Below are 14,500 nucleotides of genomic sequence, written 5' to 3'. Positions count from 1 at the left end.
ATTGAAATTATAAATCAACAATTACTGGGATACTAAGGTGATACCATCTGGACGAAAAATACATTTAATTAACTGGAACTTGAAACAGTTACACATAACTGTTCGGCTAGACCTGCATCGAATAAACTTAATGCTGCAATAAATAAGGTCCTTTTAAAAACATGATTTTACAAATGATTGTTACTTTGCTTGCCCATACTTGGCTTTGTCTACAAATGTTTCAAGAAAGGATTACACATAACACAGATCCTTAATCTAATCATTTTATCTACATCGTTCCATACTTAAAGAATGCTTCGGCCGACAAAAATCCTCTTGGCGATGAGGCTCTTGTCACAATTTCTACTTGTTTATCCCCATGCCAAATGCCAATAGTTGGCTTGGTTGAGAAAAGAATCCTTATACAAAATAAAACTCCTTGTACGTCCGACACTTTCGCCAACTTGTCTACCACAAAGGATTGCTTCTGTTTACAAAAAAGAACTTTGCAAATGACAGGAGTAATTTGCAGTCATAATATGTACTTGTTTGCGAGTGTTAACTACATCTTCTGTTACCTATGCCTCACTCCTTGGGTTCACACAAATACGGAATTTGATGCACTTAATTTTAGACGTTGATTTCAAACATAGAATTTACTCTAACTTTTTCTTCTTCCTGCCCCTGCCGTCGATGTTGCCTGCAAGTGTGCGCTTGCCTCCCTTAACGTAGACGCAGCCCTTTGGTCTGCCCTTCTTCCTCTCGGCTCTCTCCTTCTCCTCAAGCTCCTGGTTCTCCCTCTCGATGAGCGTGATCAAAGTGTTGCAACGGCGCTGCAGCTCCAGTGCGGTGCGCGACTTGATGAACCAATCGAACCTGAACTGCGGGGCCGACCTGTAAAACGATGTTTTTCTATAAGAGTCATTCATTGTTTTTTTTTATCCACAGCAAAAGTTGCTCTACGCATCCTTTTGCCTACATGTCAAGGTACGTTGCTCATGACGCGTTATGGAGTGGAGGAATTACTCAAATTTATTGATACGATATAATGGCAGTTGTGGTTTTCACCGCGAGACAGAAGTATTGTAGTGAAAGCCGCATCGCCACTCACAAGATCAGCACGATTATTTTACGAAGGACTATACCCACCTATACCAGCATCTACTGACATTGAATCTCGTCAACAAGGGTCGTACTATAAAAAAATTCAGCGTTCTTAACTTCGTCAATTTATTACTGACGGCTTTTCATGTTAAATCAACGAATCACAAACGAGAAATCAGCCTCTAAGTGCACTTGAGCAACTTTTGTAGTACGGCTCCATGCATCAAGATATTTAACAGCACTGTAAATATATCCGTAAACAAATGGTTAGGCTCACCTGACAGCGGCTCTGAGTTCCTCGTAGACATTCTCCTTGTCAAAGCCGAGCTTGTGCAGCATGCACACCAGAAAGCGGTCTTCCTCTTCAGTGTAGTTCTTGCCCTTGTTTGTGCCGTAGCTGATGCGCAGCTGATGGAACGGCGCGCGGTACCGAGCCATCTGCACGGAACAATTATCCTTGCTACATGCATGTAAGGAGCGGCAAGTTCCCTGCATTGGACATTAGCTCTAATAAAACACTACACGGCTCTGTTTTAAATCGAACATTGATTTATAAGGCGCACGCAAGTAATCACCTTTTGATTGATAGCTTCCATGAGATCTATGAATTCACAAGTTACAAGCCATTGCAATTAGTTAAACTAGTCCAAGTACCTATTAGGTCTTCTTTACTCTTACATTTTGTCTTAAATGAGTAGTTATACAATAAAAATTGCATTCTTGGATTCGAGTCAGTGGGAACGTTACAAAATTGAGAATGCATTAATAACCCGATCATGCCACTGCTTTACTGCATGAAGTTCTCAGCAGCGGAATGAGCCGCATTGAATGGTGAACAATAATGGTAAAATTTCTTATTAGCATACATTTGGCAATACATAACTTGTAGACAAGTATTTTTTCATTTCAACTTCAGCAGAAGGCATTTCTGCTTCAGTATGTACAACGGCTCTAAATTATCCGTAGCTTCAAACCAAACTCCGCCATTGGAAGTGAAGTGTGGTAACACAATAATTAGTAAGGAATCTTGTGTGCATTTCATATGCCAAATAGTAATCTTTTTATGTTTAGATACTTTGGTTTTAACCCTTCAAATGTCGCGTTAGGTTCAAGAAAAGGCTTATGTAAAGGTTTAGGACTTTAGGTTAATGTTGAGTAAAGGTTCGGGTTCACTTCAATAGATTCACATAAGGTTTAGGTGCACCCAAATGGGCTTAGATAAGGCTTAGTTTTAGACGAGGATCACTTCAACAATTCGGGCAAGGTTACGTCACGTGATGCAAATATGAAGCAAACTAAGCGCTCCTTACCTTAGCATCGAGCGCCTTCTTGATGGACGCCCTACGCTGGATCTTAGCCTCGCCGCGCTCGATCTGCGCCAAGATTTTGTCGCAGTCTTGCAGCTCAGCGCAGCGCTCCCAGAATACCGCGCTGTACGTCATCACCTCCTCCGGCGTCTTGCCTTCCACCTCCTGCACACACACACACGCCACAATTGCTAACTACACTCAGCGTTATATAGCTCTCTGTTTGTGAATATTTTAACTAGATCTTCATACACACGAGAGATCATACATGGAAACTTTAATTCCTTTCTCTCGTCTCTTCAACCAAAGCTGCCCTTGCACAGTCACTGAAATGCGTCACTGCAAAGGCAACCCCAGTGCTTGCTTTAACCACACATGTTATTTACTGCATTAACTTATTACCGTCCCAGTTTCATGACCGGTCCATCTATTGTACTCGACAATAATTCACAGGAGAATGAATATCAGACAAGAACGTCGCACATTTCCATGTAAATCTTACAACGACTTAGCGAGACAATGATGGGTGGCCATTCATGAAACAAAAACTATTGGAGCAGGACTTGAATGAAAGATATCCAAAGACCCCCTTAATCACAAACAAATTAAGCTGTATAAGACGTTATCAGCAGACAACTTATAAAGTATATAATACGCCAACACGAAATATTTGGGGGAGGCTATACTACGGTGACCCTATTGTCATTCAGCAACACATGCATGACGCAAACAAAGGGCCCACCTTAGCGATGTTCTCGATGTCATCTCGGCCGTACTTCTCGTTCGCTTTAATGAACTGATTGAAGTCTCGCTTGGTCCAGTTGAGGAAGCCCTTTGTGAGGAGACTATCCCGCTCCTCCAGCTCCTCCTCCGTCATCGCCTCCGCCTCGTCTATCTTGACCTGCTCCTCCTTCTGGATACGTGTCGAGTCAGCGCCGAATTCAGGGTTTTTAGGGACCTGCGCACAGGAAGAATTGCACTTATTAAGATCAGCTGCCAGACTAATCTGCGTCACCTACCACACCTCCAAACACCGAGAGCAAACACAGAACACAACACAAGTGGTAAGGGGGGTGAACTCCTCGTGTGGCTCGTGCGTGACCATCTTTCTCAACACAAATACAAGAAAATTTCATACAAACCTGTCACATTTTCAACCGAGATGCCCTGGTCGTAATGCTTGTCAACTCCCTTCATAGGAAAAAACTAGCGGTATTCGAACAAAAGCGCCTGACATGACAGCGCCCAAGGAACCGCGACATACGAGTTCTATGGCAGCCGTCATTGCAATGAGTTCCTAAACGATAGTTTGTTGGGGTTGGAAACTATAGGCTGTAAGGCGATTAATATTCCGTCCTCCATGTAAAGGTCATTCAAAATTTTGATAATTAATTTCCTAAGCTTTGTACAGGATTCAGGGTTTATGTGAACTGAACGCAAGCACTGCATGTCCAATAAATTCCATAGAGCTCAATTTTTTCTTTAAATATGCAGCTCAGAGGGCATTATGAAGCGCTTCCAAACTACGCTCATTTCTTCAAACATTAGAAAATGGCAGCTAATCCATGGATCCACACGCAGCTGCTAATCCATGGATGATTAAAAACGACGATAAACTGATATTTCATCCTCAATAAGCTGCCATGGCATCTTCAATAAGCTGCCATGGCATCCTCAATTATCTCGTAATAAACGTAGCACAAAGAAGTCGGCTCAGAGCTGTAAGCTTCCACGAATGGGAAATATTATTGAAAGTCATAGTTTAATAGTTATAACGCTGAACGTGGCACGAATGTTCAAAAGTCAGCAGTAGATGAAAGTAGGAACGAGGAGTGCACTTCGAACTTGCCACACCTCATGCCAGTACAGCAATGTATGACTAGCTGGATGCAATTTTACAGTTCCGATTCAGATCAGTTCCACCCAGTCGCTCAGAATCGATTGACTACATATCTCAAATATAAAATTCTACCCTTTTTACCTCCCTAGTTCCTTTAGGTAAAATTTCAAAGAGTGAATATCCTCACAACACATACAAATGAATCTATTCCACCTTGTGAATGCATTCCACCCTGAGCGCTAGCAAGGAAACGAACCTTGTACGTACTAGTAACAGTCTTTCAAAAGTTTTAGAAAAACATCATTCACTTCGCGCCGGAAGTGCAAAGTTCAGTTGTGTCAAAAAAAATTATTCCCGTCGGTGGTCCAGGCTCGCCGCATGATCGTTTTTGGTGGGGAGGCTCGGAGCCAGACTCTACGTTCCCATGGCAGGGGCCAAGTCTTGCCATCTCAATTAAATATAGCGTTTAATGTCGAGGGTGAGGGTTCGTCTGCGTGATGTGCTAGTAACTTGTGGATGTGTCAAGGATGAGATCTCGTCTGTGTGATGTGTTTGTAACTTGTGGATGTGTCAAGTATGAGGTTAATTGTACATAATAACTTGTGGTTACCTTGTAGGTGACAGTTTTGCGGTAGTAGTAGATCTCCTTGTCAAGCAGCTCGAAGAGTCGCGGGGGGAAGAACTGGAAGTCCTGCACAACAGGCTGCTTTGGTGGACGAGGTGCCTGCGCAATACAAAAGAACGCGATCATATTTGTGTCATGAATACAAATTAACTTGACGAGATCTGAACATAAGAGAAGGTTATGGAATGAGGAGATAAGTTGCTAAATGTTGGTAGCTCATATCATTTCTCTCAGTTGCAACATGTAAATTAAAGACACAATCTTTTATTTAATCTCTATCTAAAAATCTAACTATAGGAAATCAGCATTATCAATTAATAGCTCACTACTAGTCTTCATATTAAAACAATGAAATCGGTAATTGCAATTTTTGGCTAAGATTGTCAAAGCTGCATTTTGAAGGAACGAATGGCGCAAGTGGGAGACCACAGCACGAGTGGTGCTTTGCCACAGCAAAACTAAGCCTTCCAGAGTATCAACATGAATCTGTAATTAATAAATTCAGTTCAATGCAATATTATAGTTACATCTGTAAATTAAGTCGCATTAACTTAATTAATTAATCTCTAATTAAGTCGCAATGACTTAAGTAAATTAAGTCAATAATTCATAGCACAAGACAGTTAACATGGTGCCGTAAATTGATTAAACTTGCTTCTAGACGAGTCAAGAAATCAATTGTACATATGGATTCGGTTCCAGTATTTTCAGTGCCATTTTAATTTACGTACAACTTATGAGAAATTGAGAAGAGACAATCCTCAAACAACCTGATTGATAACAGATCCCTGTGTCATAAGAAAATAAATAATTCTAGGTCCACGGCCATTTGATCGCCACAATTTGTTAACTATCAAAAGAGTTCAAATTTTAACGTGCCTGAATAAAAAATGGCACTAAGGCGCTCAATATTGCGAGATTACTGCAATAAGTAAACCAGGGCTTAAGATATTCTATAAATACAAATGATAATTGAATGAAAATATATCTATGCTCGTACCTCATAAAAAATGTCAACTCAATACCACAGTTAAATTTGTAAGCGATGAATGAGGTGAGGTAAAAAGATTAAGATGTTCTCATACAAACATTTCAGTAACGCAGATCTACTATCAGTGGTCTAGAAATTAAACGCAAAACTAAAATAACTGCGACGAGAGCATCAAGTAGAATTTACTACAGATTTGCTGTTCAGTGCAAAGTTGTCACGTGAATTTGGGACCACATAAACACATGAAAGTTTATCTTGCATGAAAGATGTTTTGGTGCAAGACACCTCATTGTTATAGCATTTCCTAAAGTCAGCTAGCATCACCAGAAAATTACGGATGATACCGAGATTATTGATCAGAAAATCGTCTCAAAAAATGATAGCACCGACAAAAATAACACTCACCTTAGGTGCCTTAGGTTCGGAGACCCTGAGCGCTTCCCTGAAGTAGGCGTCCACGGCGTAGTTGGCTTTACGCTCGCGCTTAGGCGGCTCGATCCAATTACCCACAATTGCCTTCTGCTTCTCCCTGCACAGCTCAAATACTTTAGGACTTATGATTACACTGAAGCAATGTACGGGGAATGCGATTACTGACGCACGTGATTAGGTGGGGAGTGTGTTGTTGCATGTTGTGATTAGGTGGGGATGGTGTAGTGGCATGTTGTGATTAGGCGAGGGTGGTATAGTGGCATGTTGTGATTAGGCGAGGGTGGTATAGTGGCATGTTGTGATTAGGTGAGGGTGGTATAGTGGCATGTTGTGATTAGGTGAGGATAATGGCGATGCTTGCAAGGTTGGAGTGTGGTAGCTGCTGTAATGCGGTGAATACTTAGCACAAATGTGGTTCTAGTTTCAAAGTAGTAAGTAGGATATAGACGATGTGTGACGCTTGTTTATGTAATGATAATGTATGTTTTGGTATTGTGCATGTTGAGAGGAGGTGTGGCGCATGCTGAGGAAAAATGTAATAAAAATACAAACATATATAAAGATATTCCTTAAGAAAGTTCACGAAGTCCGAGAATGTGAAATAAGCTGGGTAAAAAATGTTTAAGAACATAAGGAACCTTAAAAAAAAATTGAAAAAAAAAAACAAACTCGTGCAGCACTAAATGAGACGAGCTCACCTGTAGTCCTCGCCCTCAAACTGGTAGACGCTCTCGCTAGGCACATCCAGAGTGAACTGCCGCAGCGAAGACTCGCCGAGGTCGTCGAGCTTCTTCTGCAGTTCCTCTGTCTGTAGTACAAGAAAAGGTTAATAATCTCATCATTAGCTGCAGCTAGTTACTTAGTGGCTGCAATGAAGAGCGGGCAGACAAGTGGCAAGTAACAATTGAATAAATTATAAAAGTAGGTAGTGCTTTGTAACAGATAGTAATAGAATAAGCAATGCAAACATGACTAGCAAGTCACATTCACTCTGTATGAATGCATCAAGTCTTTAATCAAAATTATGCCTGTCCAGCAACGAGATATTTTCTGATTATTACTTCAGCAGCTTAATCGATAAACTGAAGGACACACCACCTCAACAATATCATTTTCTTACAGAGAAATTTATCATTGGCAACGCCCAAACACGGCATCAACACCACCATCTCCCCCTGACATACCCGCTGCTCTCCCTGCACGCCATCACACACCCAAACCCCTGCCATACCCGCTGCTCCCCCTGCATGCTATCACACACTAAAACCCCTGCCATACCCGCTGCTCCCCCTGCATGCCATCAACACCCCCAAACCCCTGACATACCTGCTGCTCCCCCTGCANACATACCTGCTACTCTCCCTGCATGCCATCACACACCCAAACCCCTGAAATACCCGCTGTTCCCCCTGCATGACATCAACACCCTCAAACCCCTGCCATACCCGCTGCTCTCCCTGCATGCCATCACACACCCAAACCCCTGCCATACCCGCTGCTCGCCCTGCATGATGAGGTCGTCGATGTCCTGATCGGTGATCTCCTGATCTTTGCTCTTGAAGACTTCGTTGGCGCCGTGCCTGATCATGGCGAGCATCTCATCCTTACCCAGCGACGCCTTGGTGTCTTGTAGCCGGCCTGCTCACGGACAGCAATGTTACCAGCCACCACTTAAATGACATCTTCACTGCATATCATGAAATAAACTAGAACAAAGCTTAGAGGAGGAACGCTTACACACCATTTATTTTTCATGAGCAAATATCTCACGTTATCTTATTTACTGGATGCACCAAACATATTTATTGTCATCGAAGATCAATAGTAGTGATCTTGAAACATCATTGCTAATATTAGGGCTCAACCACCGCGGTTAACGAAGGGCAGAGTTAGTGGGTGAGTGTGGGGCTCAGTGATGAGGTTCAGTAGGCGCAAAGGAGGCTCAGTTGGGGCAGAGTGATGAGAGAAATTACCCACCCCTCAGAGCGCTGAGGGAGAGTACCCACCCCTCAGCAGTACCTCAGAGTGCTGAGGGAGAGTACCCACTCCTCAGCAGTACCTCAGAGTGCTGAGGGAGAGTACCCACCACTCAGCAGTACCTCAGAGTGCTGAGTGAAAGTACCCACTCCTCAGCAGTACCTCAGAGTGCTGAGGTAGAGTACCCACTCCTCAGCAGTACCTCAGAGTGCTGAGGGAGAGTACCCACCACTCAGCAGTACCTCAGAGTGCTGAGTGAAAGTACCCACTCCTCAGCAGTACCTCAGAGTGCTGAGGGAGAGTACCACCACTCAGCAGTACCTCAGAGTGCTGAGGGAGAGTACCCACCCCTCAGCAGTACCTCAGAGTGCTGAGGTAGAGTACCCACCCCTCAGCAGTACCTCAGAGTGCTGAGGGAGCGTACCTACCCCTCAGCAGTACCTCAGAATGCTGAGGAAAAGTACCCACCCCTCAGCAGTACCTCAGAGTGCTGCGGGGATACCTACCTTGCTGGATGACGAGTTTGTCGAGCCTAAGTTTGATCTCGGCGCGCTCAACGAGCTTCTCCTCCATGCTGTTCTCGTGGATGAAGCGAAACACTCGCACCTGCTTCTTCTGGCCGATACGATGGGCGCGGTCCATGGCCTGTACAAGAGATAAAACGCCTTCAATCTTCGCGACTCAAATAGGAACAAATCAATAATATTAATTATCAGTACTCAGGCTGGTAACATCTTCCGTCTTTTAAAAAGAAATCTTTAAATAAATAAAGCAACAGCTACGAAGATATCGACAAATTATTGCAATACTTGCTAATGAGCACCATAGCAATGGGCTTGGTAAATTGAAATAGCATAACAAGCTAGGTCTTTCAACATAGCATATGATGCCACAAGAACTGAACAATTTTGAGCAAAATTATGACCAGCTTGAGATACAAGATCGACAGTTCTGATGGTGCAATTGATCTGCCAAATAAATTATCAACAATCGCTTCAGGCGTTGAAACGAACCATAGAAGCTGCAGTTATATGACCAAGAGACAACAGGCAACTGCAATGATGTGACTAAGCAAACAATGTTTATAGTCCACCATCTTATGGATACAACAACAATGGCCGTAAGCACCACCTGCAAGTCCATCTGTACAATATAAGATTGACCCTAAGCACCACCTGCAAGTCCATCTGTACGATATAAAATTGACCCTAAGCACCACCTGCACGTCCATCTGTACGATATAAGATTGACCCTAAGCACCACCTGCACGTCCATCTGTACGATATAAGATCGGTCTCTTATACACATCTAGATGTGTATAAGAGACAGGCTTTGTACAGGATTCAGGGTTTATGTGAACTGAACGCAAGCACTGCATGTCCAATAAATTCCATAGAGCTCAATTTTTTCTTTAAATATGCAGCTCAGAGGGCATTATGAAGCGCTTCCAAACTACGCTCATTTCTTCAAACATTAGAAAATGGCAGCTAATCCATGGATCCACACGCAGCTGCTAATCCATGGATGATTAAAAACGACGATAAACTGATATTTCATCCTCAATAAGCTGCCATGGCATCTTCAATAAGCTGCCATGGCATCCTCAATTATCTCGTAATAAACGTAGCACAAAGAAGTCGGCTCAGAGCTGTAAGCTTCCACGAATGGGAAATATTATTGAAAGTCATAGTTTAATAGTTATAACGCTGAACGTGGCACGAATGTTCAAAAGTCAGCAGTAGATGAAAGTAGGAACGAGGAGTGCACTTCGAACTTGCCACACCTCATGCCAGTACAGCAATGTATGACTAGCTGGATGCAATTTTACAGTTCCGATTCAGATCAGTTCCACCCAGTCGCTCAGAATCGATTGACNAAAAATAGCACTTCAAAAAAGACAAAAAAGTTGAAAAAATCAAAAAAATCAAATAAATCAAAAAAATCATGAAAAAATAAAAAAATCATTGATTTTTGATTTTTTTGATTTTAAAAAAAAAATAAAAAAAATCGCCAACCCTGGATGGCATGAACAGGAACTTGGTGCTGCGGCACAAGGATGTGTCATGCTTACTAGCGTGAAGTGATGAGTGTGATGCATGATGGCATGAAGATTAGACGCGGAGTAAAGTGGCTTGAAGGTGACGCTAAAATATGTTGTCATGGATTACAGTTGATTTCTAAAAAAATTGATAATATCATAACTTTATATCTGGAGAGCAAAAAAAATTTTATAGACCTTTATCAAAACCGTCACCATGACAAAAGCTGCCGTCAATTCGACAAGACTTGTGTGGCGTGCGGCAGACAGGATGTATACTCACGAGTCAGGCGCGTTGTACTCGTCTATCTGTCTCTGTCTGTCCTCATGTGGCGTGCTGCCGTCTATACGACAGTAGGAGTAGCCCCTCCAGTGGGCATAATCTTCCAGGATGTCCAACATGCGCGTCATCTGCGAGAAGATCAACACCCGCGACCCCATGGCCTGCATCTTGGGCAGCAGCTTGTCCAGTACCACCATCTTGCCGGAGTTCTCGACCTGCCAAGAGTTCATTGCAAGTCACTGATACATGACAATTAAGGATTCTAATATACATTCATTGTTCATCACCACCATCTTGCCGGAGGTTTCGACCTGCCAAGAGTTCATTGCAAGTCACTGATCTATGGCAATTAAGGATTCTAATATACACATTCATTGTCCAGAACCACCATAACGTCAAAAGGTTTTTAGAATCTTTTCTGAGTCCCTGATCACAAATCATGGTTACTCAAGTCGATACTTTGCTATGTCCTAGAATCTCCCATGTCTCGTGGCTGATTTAAGCTCGTTCTTTCACGTCTGTGGTATAATATGTAATGACAAAATCAATGTAATTTTTTTACCACAAACAGCTACTACTGAAGTGATGAAAACTACGAGCTTAAATGGCGTGTAAACCACGACGTTCACTAAATTCACTTCATGTTAGTGGTGGGGTGCACCCCAAAAGCCACCAGGTGGTAGTAGAGGGTGAGCCCCATAACCCACCAGATGGTAGAGATGGGTGCACCCCACAACCACCAGATGGTAGAGATGGGTGCACCCCACAACCCACCAGATGGTAGAGATGGGTGCACCCCACAACCCACCAGATGGTAGTGATGGGTGAGCCCCATATATAGTCAGATGGGGTAAGACAGGACCGAAATCACTAACAAGCATGTAGCATCTATACCATGAATAAATAAAAAACCCAAACCTATCACAAAGTGTAGTTATGCAATGGGCTTCTAAGCTACAACTCAGACTTTCTGCATACAACATAGTTTTCTGTACAGATTAAAAAAAGTGAGCTGGTCCCATCTTNTTATCTTTCAAATTTGAAAGAAATCCGTTCGGTATTTATGAATTTATGACTGGGTAAGTTGAAAATGAAGTCATGTTTTCCGTATTAATATAAAAGTATTTGATGTAAAAATCTGAAATAAATCTGTCCGCAAATTACTAATATTATCTACTTATATTTCAAATTTGAAAGAAATCCGTTCGGTATTTATGGATTTATGACTGGGTAAGTTGAAGGTGAAGTTAGGTTTGCCTCTTGAGATCGCGCTTGAGTTCGCGCTTGAGTTCGCTGAAGTGTCGATCCGGTATTTGGTTGCAATGTTTGTTTGGAAAGGTTTGGTGCGGACAGGACACTTATTGTTTGCCTATCTTCCCTTGCGCAGCCGTAGGTCGGTAGGTGCTGTTTAGTATGTAAAATTAGCCGTAACCGTCAGGCTCAGCCGCTCAGGTATCTCATTTGGTTACGCCTCGCCATTTACAAATAAGAAGTCATTTCATCTTGATATTTTTACACCACTTTGTGCTGATTTTCAAGATACCATGGTCAAGCAGAAAGCCTGAAAGGTATAATTTCACAAAGCTTGCTATTATTTTGGCTGCTAAAAATGCACTGGGAAAAGAAATAGCTACCTACGCCGGCTACGGTCCTACCTACCGTCAAATGCGTCAATGCCATTAAAGTCACCACCTCACTAAAGTTGCCACGCTACAGGCACAGGGAAAAAGGAAATATTTCGTGAGATGGACCCAATACAAAAATTTTGTTATAATCAGAAAAGACTAGAGCATCTTGGTCGGGGGGGGAGGGGGAGGGATAGATAATCTGCTCATTGAAGTACATATTTTTTAAGTTTATTTTTTACAGAGAAATATAGGTAACAATTACAGATAAAAATTAAGGAAAGATGTATTAAAAATAAAGTATTAGAGCGGTCAGACTGCATTATCATATGTTCAGTTGACACTTGCTGTACAATCAGACTGTTTTTAGGTTAAAATTAGTTATTTGGGGTAACACGTGCATGCAACCTTGTAAATAAGTTCGTGGCTTGTAAATAGTTTTTCATTACTCAGCATAAATGGCTTTTCATTTAAAATTACCTGGCGACGCATCTTAAAATTACCTGGCGATGCTTACGGCTTAAAAACCCATATATTGGCGACGCTGCATCCACCCTCTGTGCCCTGGTGCAAGGTTCATGGGAAAAATTAAGAAAAAATATATAGTGACAATGAATTATTATTCCAGACTTTTTTACTTTTAGTCTTTCAGATAATGTATTTTGCCATAATTTTGGATTCATTATTCATGGGAATTTTTTTATTTTTAAGGCTGAACACAGTGAACAGGAAGGTTAGAAGAATGTTTTTCCAAGAAGGAGAAAATAATTTTAAAAATATTTAGGGTTTAATTTTAATATCGTGATTTTAATGTTATTTTGAACTTGCATATATAATAAATCATAAGATATTTATTATTTTTCTTTAAAAGTTTTCATTTTAAAGTTTTAAGTGTTTGATTTAATAATTAAATTAGGGTAAATGCACCATATTCCAACACTTTAAGGACATAGCAAGAAATGAATGGCTATAAAGTTATTACCATTTGCACAAGTTCACAAACTGTTGCCATATTTATTTAATAGCCGTTAGAATTGAAAATCTACAAAATTGCTAAATTCCGACGCTGTGTGTGACTAAATTAGGCATATTGTGAGACTAATTCCGATGTCACTGAAATGTGCGTGCTGTCCGTAGACTTGTGGACAGAGCGCTTCAAAAGTCAAAACCGTAATTCGTAATTCCGATGCCCTGTGTGAGCTGTATTGGCTCGTTGGGAATACAACACAGATCGGAATGAGCTATGAGCCTGTGTGTGTCTAATTCTGAGCTGTATTGCAATTAGTTTTTATGTGTCTAAAACCGTCTCTTAAATTGATCATCTATTAATTTATTCACCACTTGAAATCAGCAAATAAATTTATACAAGTATACTTAAAGGATTCATAATATATTCACAGACTTATTCAAAAGTCTCAAACCATAATATTCTTTCTACATTCTACACAAACAGTTTATCACTATTTGGTAGAGCAAGGTCAACTATCAACTTTGACACGTTTTTTGATGTTCTCACTGGGTGACATGGGCTTCCTCTCTGAGGATCTTAACATTTTCCCGCCAAACCTAGTGTTTTGCGTAAATCCAGCGCGCAATAGTATGACGTCACTATTTCAACCATCTAAGCATGCGTGGAACTAAGACAAAGCTTAATATAATGGAATAAGTTGAGAAGTATTAGAATTATCCACGATGTCAGAATATGGTGCGTTTACCCTAATCATGTTTAAACATAAGTTGAAGAGAAAATACAGTAACCCCCTCAAAAATGAATACAAATAGATAATCTTAAATTATAATAATAATAGAACTATTGAAGTTTACATTAAATAAAAATAACTAAACAGAAAAAAATAGAATTAGAATAAAATTCAAATTAAATGAAACTCTACAATTAAATGGCAATCTAAATAAGAAAAAAATCCTACTCCAGCTAAATTTTTTTCTCTTATTTTTGATTCAAATAACTTCAGGAATTACTGGTTAAAGTAACTCAGATAGGTACTAACATTAATACCGTAAAATGGGGTAACTTAGACCAGCGGGGTAACTTAGACCACTTTGTTTTTTTTAACAAAAACCCCCAAAACTCAAAAAATATTTGACATAGAAAAATTTTGTCAATGAGCATTAAAGGTTTAGTACTGAGGCTACATAACACAATAGAAAGATTTAAAAAGTTTGCATATCTAATAGGTTGAAAAATTAAAAATGTGACCCATGAAAAAAAGCTATTATTTAAAGCCTGTCAGAGTACCCCCTCCAATTTTTTTATTTTTTGGTTAAATAACTCCAGGTT

The 14,500-nt window shown here is 40.9% G+C and overlaps 1 protein-coding gene across 1 annotated transcript; it reads right to left on the bottom strand.

The window, feature by feature from the left end:
- Positions 1-48: 48 nt before the first annotated feature.
- Positions 49-11,411, bottom strand: LOC108668007 (chromatin-remodeling complex ATPase chain Iswi). Its single transcript, XM_018155130.1, has 13 exons — positions 11,385-11,411; positions 10,577-10,791; positions 10,271-10,298; positions 9,431-9,442; positions 8,762-8,900; positions 7,771-7,916; positions 6,977-7,086; positions 6,252-6,375; positions 4,841-4,954; positions 3,133-3,348; positions 2,394-2,555; positions 1,361-1,521; positions 49-873 (listed from the first exon to the last, which is right to left on the bottom strand). Exons 1-13 carry the CDS (start codon positions 11,409-11,411, stop codon positions 636-638), a joined length of 1,692 nt encoding a protein of 563 aa, XP_018010619.1. The 3' UTR covers positions 49-635.
- Between the last annotated feature and the right edge of the window lie 3,089 nt (positions 11,412-14,500).

The sequence above is a fragment of the Hyalella azteca genome, unplaced genomic scaffold (genome assembly GCF_000764305.2).
Source record: "Hyalella azteca isolate HAZT.00-mixed unplaced genomic scaffold, Hazt_2.0.2 contig8694, whole genome shotgun sequence".
Lineage (NCBI taxonomy): Eukaryota > Metazoa > Arthropoda > Malacostraca > Amphipoda > Hyalellidae > Hyalella > Hyalella azteca.
This window is presented reverse-complemented; position numbering and strand designations above follow the sequence as displayed.